A 15166-nucleotide genomic window follows, 5' to 3' on the forward strand; every position below is an offset into this window, starting at 1 on the left:
CTCTATGGAATTAGTGGCAGTCCAACACCCAAAGAGTGCACTCGTTTTTCTCGTCTTGAACTATATAGAGCAGTTAATACCACCATAATATATTCGTTATTATTTCATTAGATATTAAAAAAAAATGATTTTAATGGAGACACGTTTCAAAAAGGGTATATCTGTAAATAGTCAATCGCGGGAAATTGTATATAATGTACTTATATAAATATTTTGCGAAGGAAGCCGCAACTTTTAAGAAGAGCGATAATTGTAAATATTTTAATAAACTTCAAGACCGGGTGATAGAAGCAACAGGCATTTCAAAAAGTACTTTAAAAAGAATTTTAAACGAAGCCAACCAAAAATCTCCATCTATGCCTTTTGAAACGCCACAGAGAAAGAGACCGAAAAAAGATTATTTATTAAATTTAGAGTTTTGATTACGACGTAATCAGGAGAATGGTATACCTATGACTTTCATTATAGATTGAAAGAACTCCCTAATTTGAAAAATTTGCGATTGAAATTAATAGAAGCGATAAATTTCAAGGGTTCTACGTTCACGCTACGAAAAATTTTACGAAAATTGGGATTTCGGTATTGCAAAACCAAAGATAACCGAAATACTTTAATGGAAAAACATGATGTGCGACTTAAAAGGACACAATTTTTATCTAAAATAAAAAAATGTAGAGAAGAAGGAAAAGAAATAGTGTACTTATATGGATGAATCGTACATACACACCTCGCACGTTAATGGCAAAGGCTGGTCAGACTCTAGCAACGCAGGGATTAAAAAACCAATTTCCAAAGGGCAACGTCTTATTATAGCTCATGCCGGCAGTGAAAATGGTTTTATACCTGGTGCGTTGCTTATGTACAAATCTACGGACACAACGGGAGATGATCATAAGGAGATGAACAGCGAAAACTACGAGAAATGGCTTAGAAATCAGCTCATTCCAAATTTGCCGCAAAACTCCGTGCTAGTAGTTGATAATGCCCCATATCACAACAAACATACCGAAAAGATGCCAAATTCTAATACCCGGAAACAAGATATGATAGATTGGTTGAAAACTCGCAACATTCCAGTAAACACCCGACTAAACAAACCCGATATTTACGAAATTATGTCAAAACACAAACCAGAACATATTCAATATTCAATAGATAAAATAATGGCTGAACATGGTCATTCTGTTCTGCGGTTACCTCCGTATCACCCAGATTTTAACCCTATCGAAAATATATGGGCTCAAATAAAACAATATGTAGCCCAGAGCCATGAACATGACAAGCATCAGGAATCTTCTCCAAGAAAAGGTTAATATGATCGGTCCGGAAGACTGGCGAAAAGTTTGTCAGCACGCAGTTAAATGTGAAGAAAATTTCCGTAAATACGAAAATAGAATTGATAACTACAGTGACCAATTTATAATTGATACACATGACTCCGATAGTGATGATGATAGGCTCACACCATAGCATTAAAAATGGTAATATTAACGCAATTTTCTAATCTTGAAGTTTTACTTTTATATTATAAATTCAAATCTACTTCTCCTTCTTCTTGGTCGTGACCTCATGACTGAGGGACGTGACTTTATTGGGCTATTCTTTCTGTCACTGCTCTCCAGGCCGTTCGATCTTCAGCCATTTGTATAGTTGCCTGGAGTGAAGTCCTGGTAACGTCTTGGACCACATCTGTCCATCTTCTGGGTGCACGCCCTCTACTCATTCGTCCATCGACACTCCCAGTAATAATTCGTCTTTTAATGCGTGTGCGTGCCACGTCTGATTGTATGATCGAAGAAAATCCAATATGCGATAGGTATTCTCAGCTCTATATAATTTCTTCCAGAAGCAATAACTGCCGTCCTAGTCTAAAAGGCAGTTTTTCGACAAAAGCTAGTTTCGAGATAATCGCAAAAAACCAACCCAAACATCTTTCTTGAATTTCTACGAAACGGAAAAACTTTTTCCATTTTTTCTTTTTGTATGTGGTAGGTATATATATGTACTTATTTTAGGTATTTATAGTATGTTTCTAAACAGCTCAGTTTTTTTTAATTTTATAAAAAACACTTTAGATTAGTATTAAGCTTAAAAATGTGTAGGTCGTACTAGTCAAGAAGGCGGTAAACATGCGTTATGCGGCGTTCTAACTTAGTTACGAAGTAGAAACTAGGTAAAAACGCCGTATATGTCACATGCTGCCTTTTTGCTTAGTAACAATGAATAATTCCCACTTGAAATCCTAAGTTAAAGACCTTATAGCAGCTATTCGGCCTTTTTGGTTAGTATACTAGGAAAAATTAAGATTTTGTCCAGATTTTCGACTAGCGTGCTAGTGTAAAAAAACGTATACCACCAAAAACACCGAATATATGGTTTTATAGATTAGTATTTATGGAAGAAATGGGAATAAAAAATAGACACGTAGTTTAAATGTTTATTTATATACGAACAAAAAACGCCATACTCCTAGGCTATTATTAAAAAAACGAGATCAAGCGATTACTTTTTTGATTATAATCTTAATTACCATACAAAATTAACACATAAATTGGGTTATTCCCACTAGTTACCATCAAGTTGTTACCAGTGGTAACTAATGGGATTTGTTTCCCAGTAGTTACCACTGGTAAAAGGTGGGATTTTTTCCCCAGTAGTTACTACAATTTTGTTAGGGTTCAATAAAGCCTCTATTTTTATAGTATTCTACTTATACTGTTTTTATTACTATTTAACTATAACAACTTGATGGTAACTAGTGGGAATAACCCGATTTCTATGTTAATTTTGTATGGTAATTAAGATTATAATCCAAAAAGTAATCGCTGGACCTCGTTTTTTAATAAAAGCTTAGTAGTATAGTGTTTTTTGTTCATATAATAAAATACATTTAAATTGTACTGTAAAAAATGTTGGTGGTAACTACTAGGGAAAAAATCCCACCATTTACCAGTGGTAACTACTGGAAAAAAACTTCCCAGTAATTACCACAAAACTGAGTTGGTGGTAGCTACTGGGAAGAAAGGTGGGAAATAAATTCCCAGTAGTTACCACTGGTAACAACTTGGTGGTAGATACCTAACTGGTGGGAATAACCCCATAATATGTACAAATTTTTAATGTGTACAGTCTTTCTGATTTTATTTGTATCATAGGCTAGATTTACTCGACTCTACTAATGACATTACATGTACTTCTAATGAGCATGAGCAACGAAACTTAAAAGAGTCCGCAATAAGCTCAGCCGAATTATTACTTCCCATAAAAACGGAGATTCGTACTCATTTTAAAACAACGTGTTGGATTGTAATAAATTGCACATACCATAACATAAGGTATATCTATACCAGTACCTAATTAGTTTATATTCCAACAAAACTAATGAAATAGAGGAAAAATAAGTTTTGTATGAAAAACTTATATTCGCTGTATTTTTTTTATTATGGTATCTGAAGCTACAAATTAATTACAGGCATAGATATACCTTATCCTTTAGTGAGTACAAAGTTTTAGAGCAATCTACCTAATCGTTTTAAAATGAGAACGTAACTACGTTTGTATGGAGATCCCAGCTTGCTGCTGACTTAAATCTTAGCAACCATCTATCTTTGTAGGTGACCAGTTTTCGCATACACGTAACTCACAATAATACATAATGTTTTACCGAATTCATGGCATCTCTAATAGTTATTTTAGTTTGTTATCAATAGGCATCGAATCATCGAGAGTTTCATCGCACGGTAAGACGTTAGCGAGTTGTGTAGTCTACATTAGCAATAAAATTAAACTCGTATTAATTCCTGCGCATACTCTGTCATTTATTTAATTCTAAAACGCATTTTAGCGGTTGTACCTAATTAAAAATCAGATTCAAATTTTAATAAAATTATTTTTCTATTAGATTACAAACTCATAGCTTTTGCTATTTTAACATACAACTATTACCTAATACACAAACATACCAACTTATTTTAAGATACATATTGCTTTTTTATAAAACCCACTTAGGTATTTAATGGCCTAATATATATATAACTCTCAGTTGGTTTTTGGATGGACCCAGGTTCCATACAAAGATGCCCATGGTCCTTTGTCCTGGTTATCTAAATACTTAGGCGGAAAATGTTATTCTGTCCATAAGAATTCTCATAAAATTTCCCTTTAAAACATTTTTCAATAAGATTTAAACTCTTCGTAATGTTAAATACCTACTTGGCTTATAGGGAATTAAACCCGATACAATTAGCTCTAATATAAATTTGATTTTATTTAAATAAAAGCATTCAAACCGTCGAATGAAAAAATAAAACTTAAACAACGTTTGCTGTAGAAAAGTACGTATGAACAATTTCATCATCACAAACTACGCTAGAAAGACGTATTTGCTGTCGAGCGTAAGTATTTGCGAGCCAATTTTAAAGTATATACCTTGATAAAAATGATAATACTCGAAGGTACTGATTGTAAACACTACATATTATTGATAACATATGATGGTAATGCAATAATAAAGTATTTTTCTTACTTTGGCGTTCGGTCAATATTTCGCGCGCAAAATGCCACCTCCGCTCGCATACCTGCAGCCACAAGCCTGCGCTTGCGGCTGACGGCTTTTACTTAGCATAAGGGTGTCTTTCGGCGCGCGGGGAGCATGACGAAGGTTGGAGCATATACTGCGTTATAGACTAGTTAGACGCACTTTCAACCATTATAAAAGTTTGTTTGCGTTTAATACGACGTCCATACAAAATAAGAAGAACGTATAACATTTATACGTTTCTAAAGACTATTATGGTGACGTAAAAAAGTTAAGTGATACTAGGCTTAAATGACGTATGAGACATTTAAACAAAATAAAATACTATACGATTTTTTAGACTAGTATCAGATCTAAAATTTTGCTAAAGATCCTAATCTTAAAGCGCGTATAGCGTCTTTTACGTATTTTTAGCCTAGTTTTTGGCTTATACGTTATTTTAGGCTAGACATGGTGGATAAGATTTTACGCAAACCAGAGCGTAAAAAAACGTATAGCTGCATATACGTTGTTTTAGCCTGGCTTTGTCAAATAGTCGTTTTTTAGACTAGGAACGCTTAGAAAATTAGTGCAAATACGGTCTTTTTACGATATTTTTCTCGAAAACTAAGCCACTTATCGGAAAACGGGCCAAAGTGGTCGATGCATCTCGATCTCTACATTACGAATATCACAAAAAGTCCATTTTGGCAAAATGTCGAAAAACTGCCTTTTAGCTTAGGAGGGCAGAATACATGATGAGATGGCATTCTGTTTTCAAATTTACCTCCGGTCGAAATTCAAATTCTGATTCTATTTTATTTAAATTATGACAATAAGTCTAATCGCAATATAGTTATCTAGCGAAATTTAATTTAAGTGCCTTTAGATTAGGGTTTATTTTATGTTGATGCTAATTGTCCACTTAACTTTTTACGATAACTTCAAAAAGTTTTATCAGCTATTAAGAAAGCAGAACAGCAGTATCACCTTCGTACGTTACCGCCGATAACCGAAGTCTTTTTCTAAATTACGAAGGTTCTTCTAAGATCTCACGCACGTAATCATATGCGAAATTGGCGTTCAAGTTTATTGGTCGGGTTTGGTATTACAAAGTAACTTTACAAAGTACGATTCCGCAACGCGTGTTTAGGGTTTGATATTTGTATCTATACGACGAAGCATGGGTATCTTTACGATAAGCTATTACTATTATAAGTACTCATAGTTATCTCAAATCTTGTGGACTTCATGTGCCTATGTGAAATTGAGCTAAGGGGCTTAGCCAATTTTATACAGAGCTAATAAAATTTAAATGGTCATCTCTATTATAAGTACCTACGTATTATCACGGTACCCATTTATAAACAAAAACATTGAACCGAGATAAAAAATACGATAAGGGGCTAATCTCGTTTATGCAATGCAGGCATGCAGCTGAGAATGACAACAAGCATCTGAGGATTCTGAGGCATTGTGTTAGAGTAAGACCAACATAACTCGGCAGCGATTTTGATGGCACAGACTGTGCAAGTGTTATTTTAAAAGTCATCATCATCATCATCATCATCTCAGCCATAAGACGTCCACTGCTGAACATAGGCCTCCCCCTTGGACCTCCATTCGTACCGGTTGGAAGCGACTCGCATCCAGCGACTTCCGGCGGCCTTAACAAGGTCGTCTGTCCATCTCGTGGGTGGACGTCCTACGCTGCGCTTGCTAGTCCGTGGTCTGCACTCGAGCACTTTTCGACCCCATCGGCCATCTTCTCTGCGTGCAATATGGCCTGCCCATTGCCACTTCAGCTTGCTAATCCGGTGGACTATGTCGGTGACTTTAGTTCGTCTACGGATCTCCTCATTTCTGATTCGATCACGCAGAGAAACTCCGAGCATAGCCCTCTCCATAGCTCGTTGAGCGACTTTGAGTTTTGAGATGAGGCCGATAGTGAAAGACCACGTTTCGGAGCGTGATGGGTCTGTAGTTCTTCAATAGGTTGTTATCACCTTTTTTGAAAAACAGCACCACCTCGCCTCTATTCCACGTTTCAGGCGTTTTGTCCTCTGACAAGACGGAATTAAAGAGCTGGAGGACTTTAAGTACCGGTGTTCCACCCGCTCTCAGAAGCTCTGAAGTGATTCCGTCTTTGCCCGGCGCCTTGTTGTTCTTGGGTGGATTTCATCACCAAAAATTTCACCATACAAAAAAATATTTTTTTTAAATGTTTAATTTAACACGATTCTAGCTGGGTAAAATAATAGGGGGCTGTATATTGAGGATATTTATGGTATTTATACAATCATTTGTGGCTTATATTTGAAGTTATCGCTTTCGGAAAATAAAAACGCAAGATGGTGATGACAATCATGGTATGGTAATGACTCTTTTATAGACGGTGATGACACTGCATGTACGGTAATGATGATTTGGGAACTAATTTATATATGTATTAAAAACGTATTAAAAAAACAAAAACTTTTTTTAATTGTAAGGCTTTAGAACTTTAATAAACATTACAAATAACATGTTTTTGAACAGAAGACTAGCTACATAAATTATTTTTAGCAAATTATAAAAAATACATTTTATTCATATAAATAAATATATAACAAGTATTTTTATTGTATAATTTTAAATAATTAATATTCCGAAATAGGCAATTTATGTATTCATTTATTTTTTTGGGTTTTTTTAATGTTAAATCATATTAACAATATTGTACTCTTATTATCAGTTTAAACCCGCATCTTCTTTTATCTACTGCATAACTTGGTATTTATATCATATTATAAAATTGCTGGCTTACCAGTGAGCTTAATTTTTATGATATATTACTTTTTTTTTGATAATTTGATTCATTGCATAAGTTTGTATTTTTGTTGTTTTATAAATTAACTTTAAAAATAGCTATAATGATTTAAATCCATATATATCTTGTTTAATAGCTAAACATTAATATTTAATCAGTGTTTTATAAGTTGCAAGACCCCTACTTGTAATGCATGTCATAAGTTACGAAATGTTAGGTATTGGGTCCGGTGACTACCCAATGGTATAATTATTAATTGCTGTAATTATATACATCAATTAATATAATATTATCAAAAAACATAAGGCCATTACGATAGTGAGCCAGTACCGTAGCCTATGGTCGCTTAAAACTTAATATATGTTGCTTGTTTAAATACTTTGTTTTAACACGACTAACATGCAATTACAGACTCGAAGTTGCACGATTTACATTATTAGATAATAAAAAATAAACATTCGTATGTTCTAAGTTCTAAGTGACCTAAATTTTGCCTACTTCAGTCAAAATGTTATTTAAAACTAACCATCCTCTAGTGTGAAAGAAATAGTCATATCTTCTTCTACATTTATAAGGTAGACATTATATAGTGTTAGAAGACATAGAGAACGTTTTTCAAACATACAGCTTAATTTCATAATGAATTATAGCAAAATAACTAGAAAAGTTTCTGAGAACCGTCATCACCATACACATGAAATCATCACCGGTCGTAATTTTTTCCCGGTGATGATGGGTATGGTGTTGACGATTTGAGAGTTTCTTGTTTTTATTTCTAGAATACGAATAATAGTAGTTAATGTCTATGCTACACAATAAACTTCATGTAGTTTGCCATTCATTTCAATAATTATTTCTAATATATCATTTGTAACTTTTTTAAACCAAAGCATAACGGTGATGATGCTCTGTTGTAACAAACTACGTTTTACAAATTTGTTCGTAATATTTCTCACGATTCAATGATGTGACTTTATAGTGAAATCATATTTGGCATTCTATATTAAAGTGAAAAATAGGGCAAGGACCTTTAGCGGTATTTCGTTGTTCATACACGGAGATAAGCTCACATTGACATTACCATGACGGTGTTGACGAATATTCGTGACAAAATTTTAAATATTTTTAAATGTACTTTCTCGGTGAAGGAATTATTGCATATTTTTTCATGTGTTAAACAACAACATGGAAAAGATATAAGTAAAAGAAAAATCGCAATCGTACGATAGGTATGCTATAATTTTCACTGCAAACAATAAGGTTCAGATTTTTTCGGTAGACGGTGATGATTTTAGACACATAAAACATTTTATATTAAAAAAACTATTAAGTTATTGGAGATGGTAATTGAAGGAACATGAAGATAATAGTTCTTAAAAACATATAAAAAAGTTGCAACTCGCACAACCTACTAGTTTTTTTTATAAAGATCGAACCATAAGTTTTCGCAGGATTTTGAAATCCACCCTCTTAAGCTGCTTCAGGGCCATCCTAATCTCGTACAGACTGATGTCCGGGATATCTTCGGTATAATGTCGGGACAGCTTGGCTCTTGGATCTCCTACCAAAAAACGTCAAAATTATTATAATTTTTACTGTTGTTTCCCTGTTTGTGCTATCAAAATCGCTGTCCGTACGGAATTACAGGTGCAAGCGAGAAGGCACTATGCATGTGTATAGCGATGTCCTGTTCACACCTGTCATTCCGTAATCGAATGTGTGCGCTATGCTTACGGAATTTCGGATCTGTATTCCCAATTCGGATTCCTGATCAGGAAACCGAACGTCTGTGGCCAGCCTAATACTTCAAAAACTGGGTTATATAAACCGCGAAAATCGAAGTTCGTAAATTGCGGGAATCTCTCCGTCACTCTAATTACGCCTTTATTGGAGTAAAAGAGAAAGATGCCCACAATTTGCGAACTTCAGTTTTTGCGGTTGTAGCAAAGATAATATAATCACTACGTAGTATTGTAGTCGCAATAAGTAAGGCCCCGTTCGCACGGCAGCTTTTTCGACGCGCGTTAAAAAAGCGTTTGAATGACACAAATGGATAACCATGTATGTATTCACACGAAGGCGGTTTTTAAGCGCGGCGCTTTTTTATCGAGCACTGTTCGATTTTCGGCGTTGAGCGTTGGCCGTTAATTGAATTGATCATACGGAACTCCGTGTATGTGTTCTCACAAGCGTTAAAAAAGCGCCGGCGCTGCTGTCAGTTGGCTGTCAAGTGTCACTTGTTGGTGTCAATCGTCAAAATTATTAAGTATTAGTTTCACCTTAAAAATCTCAACTTATGCTTACTAATTCCTGAAATATTCAAGCTATATTCAAATAATACGTCGTAATAGCAAATAAAGTATGGCTTTGATGAGATGCATACGTGGCAGTACGACTCATAAGTGATTTTTAAGCGTTCATATGAACACAAATATTAGAAACGGTAAAAAAGCGCCAACGTCGGGTTTTAACGCAACAGTTTTTAAGCTGTCGTGCGAATGGGGCCTAAGTAAGTAATAATATACCCGGTCAAACAACTTTGTCAGTGGAAAAAGGTGCGAAATTCAAATTTTCTATGGGACGATCTATCCTTCGCGCTTAAATTTTTTTTAATTTGCCGCTTTTTTGTACTGACGGAAATGGCTTGACAGATATAGATGGTCAAGCAGATCTTGTCAGTAGAAAAAGGCGGCAAATTTGAAAAATGTAGGCGCATCGTCTCATAGAAAATTAGAATTTCGCGCCTTTTTCTACTGAAAAGATTTGCTTGACCACCTATAGTATAATTTCTTCTTTAATGCTGTCAGTTGAAAAAATAATCATCTAATAACTTTTGTTATGGCAATATACCGTTTGTACGTTGTGTTGGTACAATGTGTCAATTATATTTTGTCTCTTTCTTTCTACATTGCCAGACAGAATAGGATTACTACGATTTCCGGTTCAAAGCGGCGGCAACTATTTTTAGCCAATCACGGACCGCATTTTAAATTCATTCTAGCGTCGTTGACGTTGACGTTGAATGTGTGGCGTGTGGCGTGAAAAGTAGAAGCGTGTGCGTGAATGAAAAATTGTTGTGTTGTGACTTTGTTGTGCGTTGACCTGCAAACATTATTTTGAAAACTGTCGAATTGCATAAGATTCGATGACTTTAAAGTGTACCTAACCACTAATGGCACCGTGTGTGGTGACAGTGCCAGGATAATTTTAGATGCAACAAAAAGAAAACACCATTGTGTAATTTTCTAATTGAATGCTACTATGATGTCTACGAGAAGCGGCCGAGTTAGGCCGTCTATGGTGGATTCCAGTCCACCGCGAGGTCGGAAAGGAGTTTCGCCACCGCGATCGCCTGCTAGAGGACGTAAAAGCTCGCCTCCCGCTAGGTCGCCCTCCCGCAAATCGCCCGCGCGCAAATCTCCGAGTCGAAAACCAGCGCCGAAGTTTCCCGCGCGAAAATCTCCATCGAGGTCAACAAAAGAAGCGACCGAAACTGCTCCAAAATCACCAGTGAAGCGACCTACGATATCAGACGTGGAAATAAAACTGCATGATGTTAGTGCAACCAAAGAGATTTATCGTAGCGTCCGTACGCGGCGCTCGGAATATTCCATCAAAGATTACACTCCGGCATTTACTGTTGACTTAACATTAAACGGATTGGAAAGTGAGCTGTCGAAAGATGTTTACGGTCTTAGAAACCGGAAACTGGTTGAGGAAGTTGCGCCGCGTCGATCTACTAGGCTGCGGGAATCCAGTATCAATGGAGCAGACATCAGACGCAGCCTTAGCAAGTCCGCCAGCAAATCACTCAGCAAATCCGTCAGCCAGTCGATTGACACATTTTCTGAAGGTGAAAATTCAGACGAAGATTACAAGAGAGAGAAATCCAAATCGGTGTCTAGGAGATTAGCAACTCCTTTGAGAGATAGCGTTAGCAGACTTGTGCAAGGAAGTAAATGGGAGTTTGGAGGGAGAATTGGATCAGCCATACTCATTCTACTGTTACCATTGACTGTGTTTTCTATTTTGGTATCTTGCACAAAAGTATGCACAATCCAGCCCCTGAAAAACTGGCCTGCGTTGAAGAATCTCTCACTATGGTTCAGTTTGAAATCCGCACTTGTCTACCTAGACCAGGTAGTTTTACAAGCACTTTTGGCTCTGCTGCCAATTTTAGGCCCAAAAGCTGACAGAATGGATGATTCCAATAGCACCTACTGTTTCAATGCCTTCTTCTCAAGCATATTTACCATCATAACACTTTTCACATTTGATTTTTTCCAAATTATCAACAGCAACACAATATTGAAGGATTACTTGAAACTGGCTGTTATTGCATACATATTTGCCGTGATTCTATCTGTGGCACTGTTTTTGAAAAGCCGTAAAAGTGCAAACTTAAACCCGTATGGAAACACAGGATATGTTCTTTATGATTTTTGGATGGGAAGAGAGATACACCCATTCATTAAGAAGATGGATGTCAAGATTTGGGTTTCGAGGATCTCCAATATAAGTGCAGTAAGTATCAGATTGAATAGATCCAAATGAATAAATTATGGAGCATTTATATGCAGGAATGTTGATCTAATGTTTATATGCATTAACTTGAAAGCCTATTAAATAGCCTTGTTCGACTTTTCATATCCAAGTTTTTAAATCACTTTGTATTGATTTATGTACTTTTCACTTACAGCTAATTCTCTCAGTCCTGATCTTCAAGCAAGGCTTTCATCTACAGACTAAAGAAAATGAAGAATTAATTTTAACTCCACAAAATTACAATGAAATTTGGACCAAATTGCAACTACAGCCGACTATCATTCTGTATTCAATGATGCAAATCAACTACTTGTTAAACTTCATAATGAGAGAATACCGAATCACTACCACTTTCTTCTGGCATTCCGAAGGCTTGGGGTACTACCAAATAGTATCGAGTGCTCTTTACCCATTCTACTTCACAACCATCTCCAAATTTGTGGCTGATGCTAACATAACTCTGTCAAACAGTATCCTGATTGTGGCTGCAGTCATCTACATAACTGGTTTCCTTTTGATGATGATAAGCAATAACATAAAGTATGAATTCAGGAAAAACCCTCTGCAACCGAGCATGACACGTAAGTTTAATATAATTATGAATTATTTACTACGTTATTTTTTCATGTTATACATACTATACTGTATATGTAGTCCTTATTTTGTGGTTCTACCGTCATAAGGCAATTACTGTCATTTCAGCATATAAATAAATATTATGATTTATGGTTGTAATATTATATTCAACCAAATTCAGAAAAAGGGTATATTTAAATCTCACAAATTTTTTTGCTGTTTCCTGTTTCAAATTGCTGTTTCCTGTTTTAATGATTTCGTTTAGGTCACATTATTTCTGTTCCTGGATGAATTAACTCTGAAGAAACAACAATGTGGGAGGTTGACAGTTATCAATAAAAGCTTATGGATTATGTTAGCAAATGAACTTTATTCAAAGAAAATGTGCCTTGTTTTATAGATATTTTTTACTTATAATTTCAGATCTGGACTCCATGCCTACTTTCCATGGGAAGAAGCTTCTCATCTCCAGTACATGGGGCGTCCTTCGCCATCCTAACTACTTAGGTGACATCCTTATCCACATAGCGCTGGCAATCCCTGGTATAGTATCGCAGCATTACGTGGCTGCTGCACCGGCTCTTCTGACGATATTAATGCTACTGCACAGAGCTTGGAGGGACCACAGCAGGTGCCAGAGACGCTACGGTACGGCCTGGCAAAGATATTGCAATAAAGTGCCCTCTGCCATTTTGCCTAAGATTCTATAATTCATAAAAGTACAATAGTTACCAATAAGCTTTTTTTATTTAAAAATCGAAATGACCTTTTACTTATTGTAAAAAGGTATCTTGATACATTTTTTACTTTTATTTTAGTATGAATTGGACGTAGTTAATGAAATTTGTAAATCAATTAATGTTGGTACATCCATCACAAGCAATTGATTATGATGTATTTTAACTTAATATTTTTGTAGTATTAGTCTATTTATAAGCTGGATTAGGAGTAATAAAATAAGTTGTATTAAAGATACTTTAATGCATGCTCAATGATTAAAAAACAATTTTTTTGCCATTTTAGACCACCGTTTTTTCGAATGCGACTTAGCTCTCTTAAATATTAACTTTATTTTTAATTGACAATCTCATTTTCAGTATTGAATAATTTTTTGTAATAAATAAATTAATAAATGTACTTTTAAATAGATTTATTTTAATTAGTTTGATAGTATATCCAAAGCAATAAGATCAAATTTAATAAGTTCTTTTTGTAATAATAATTTGTATTTAAACTTTTTGTAATCATGTTAATGCCTTTATTAATATATTTTTCATATTTGTAGAGGGATTACATCTCACGTTTAAGAATCTTACTTATTTTTACTACGAAATGCTGGTATATATTAGTGTTATTTACAATTACTTTCTTGGACGTTTAACACTTCTATACTCAAACTAATGTCTTCCTTCACTTGTCAGCGTACGACAGCAGGGTTGCAGTGGCAGTTGTCATTGCCTGTATTACTGCTCAAATCTTTACTTACTGCATTTATTATTCTTTGTTGTTGTACTAATTAAAACGCATTTTCTGTTCAGTGATCTTGTTTTCTATGTTTGCATTAGCTATAAGTACCTATTAATACGTTGATATTGTATAAATACGATACCAGCCATTGTGCCTCGAGACTGCTTCAAAAGCATAAACTTATAACCGTAATTGGGACGCTATAAATGCATTTTAATGTCAACTTAAGAAACGATTGATAAGCATTTTGGTTGGTTTAACATTATAACTTAGTAAAATACTCTCAAATGTTGTAAACTATTTTTAAGAGTGAAGACATTTAAAAAATATTTTAATGCTCAAAATTTGTATTAAAGTAACCGTTCCGCCTTGAACACCCACGGATCAAATTAAACTTAATTGTGTATAATTTTTACTAAGAAAGTAATTTAGTTAATAACACTGTTGGGTTGTTACATTTTTTAGACTAGTATGATTTCTGTTATCACACATTAATGTTGTAGTGAAAACAGTTATCATAAACTTGTATTGGCTCACTTGGATCGCATAAAATGTTGTAAGGTCTAGGTCTCTACAATGTGTAACATGCATTATATTTCAATTGCGTTCACGTGACCCAAGACCCAACTAATATAATAATTATTATTACGTACAATACATATCAATTATTTGTTTTCGTACATGAAATAAATACATGTAGGTGGACATTGTTTATACAAGTGCTATATGCATAGCATAGCTTAATTTGACCATAATTTTACCATACATGATATGTTTTAACCATCTGCATACCTTTAAAAAAAATCTGAAAATTAAGTTTTTATCTTATAGGTATGTGTTGTAATTCTACTAGAATAAACAAACAGGATTCTGTTTCTCTAGGTAATTTACTTTTATATTACTCTGTAGTGTGGACTATTTTTGTGTTAATAAACGATTGTACAAAGTAATTTGGTATTTGTTTTTACGGGTTAGGGTAAATATTAAAAAACCGATTACTTCACATTCATTTATTTTTCTATAAAATACACATAAAATTTGTAAATAAACAATTCAATATTCAAATATCTAACATTACAGATTTCATTTCTAAAATGTATCTCACACTGCCTTACTTATACGAATCAATTTAACGGTTCAGTGATGCTGAAACAAATGCAATGTAAATAGGATAGGATTACAAGATCAAACCATATGTTAATGAAAATATAGATGTTAACAATTAAAAACCTCTGTTCAACATATATGAAGAC

General features: G+C 34.6%; 1 protein-coding gene across 1 annotated transcript; it reads left to right on the top strand.

The window, feature by feature from the left end:
- Positions 1–10157: 10157 nt before the first annotated feature.
- On the top strand, positions 10158–13998 carry LOC134794223 (delta(14)-sterol reductase TM7SF2). Its single transcript, XM_063765963.1, has 3 exons — positions 10158–11849; positions 12025–12451; positions 12870–13998. The coding sequence occupies exons 1-3, from the start codon at positions 10587–10589 to the stop codon at positions 13154–13156; spliced, it is 1977 nt and encodes a 658-aa protein (XP_063622033.1). The 5' UTR covers positions 10158–10586; the 3' UTR covers positions 13157–13998.
- The last annotated feature ends 1168 nt before the right edge of the window (positions 13999–15166 follow it).

This window comes from Cydia splendana, chromosome 10, assembly GCF_910591565.1.
Source record: "Cydia splendana chromosome 10, ilCydSple1.2, whole genome shotgun sequence".
Taxonomy (NCBI): Eukaryota; Metazoa; Arthropoda; class Insecta; order Lepidoptera; family Tortricidae; genus Cydia; species Cydia splendana.

Coding starts and splice junctions, on each gene's coding strand:
- LOC134794223 (XM_063765963.1), top strand. CDS start 10,587: ATGATGTCTACGAGAAGCGGCCGAGTTAGGCCGTCTATGGTGGATTCC. Junction 11,850..12,024: donor GGATCTCCAATATAAGTGCA/GTAAGTATCAGA, acceptor TTTCACTTACAG/CTAATTCTCTCAGTCCTGAT. Junction 12,452..12,869: donor TCTGCAACCGAGCATGACAC/GTAAGTTTAATA, acceptor TTATAATTTCAG/ATCTGGACTCCATGCCTACT.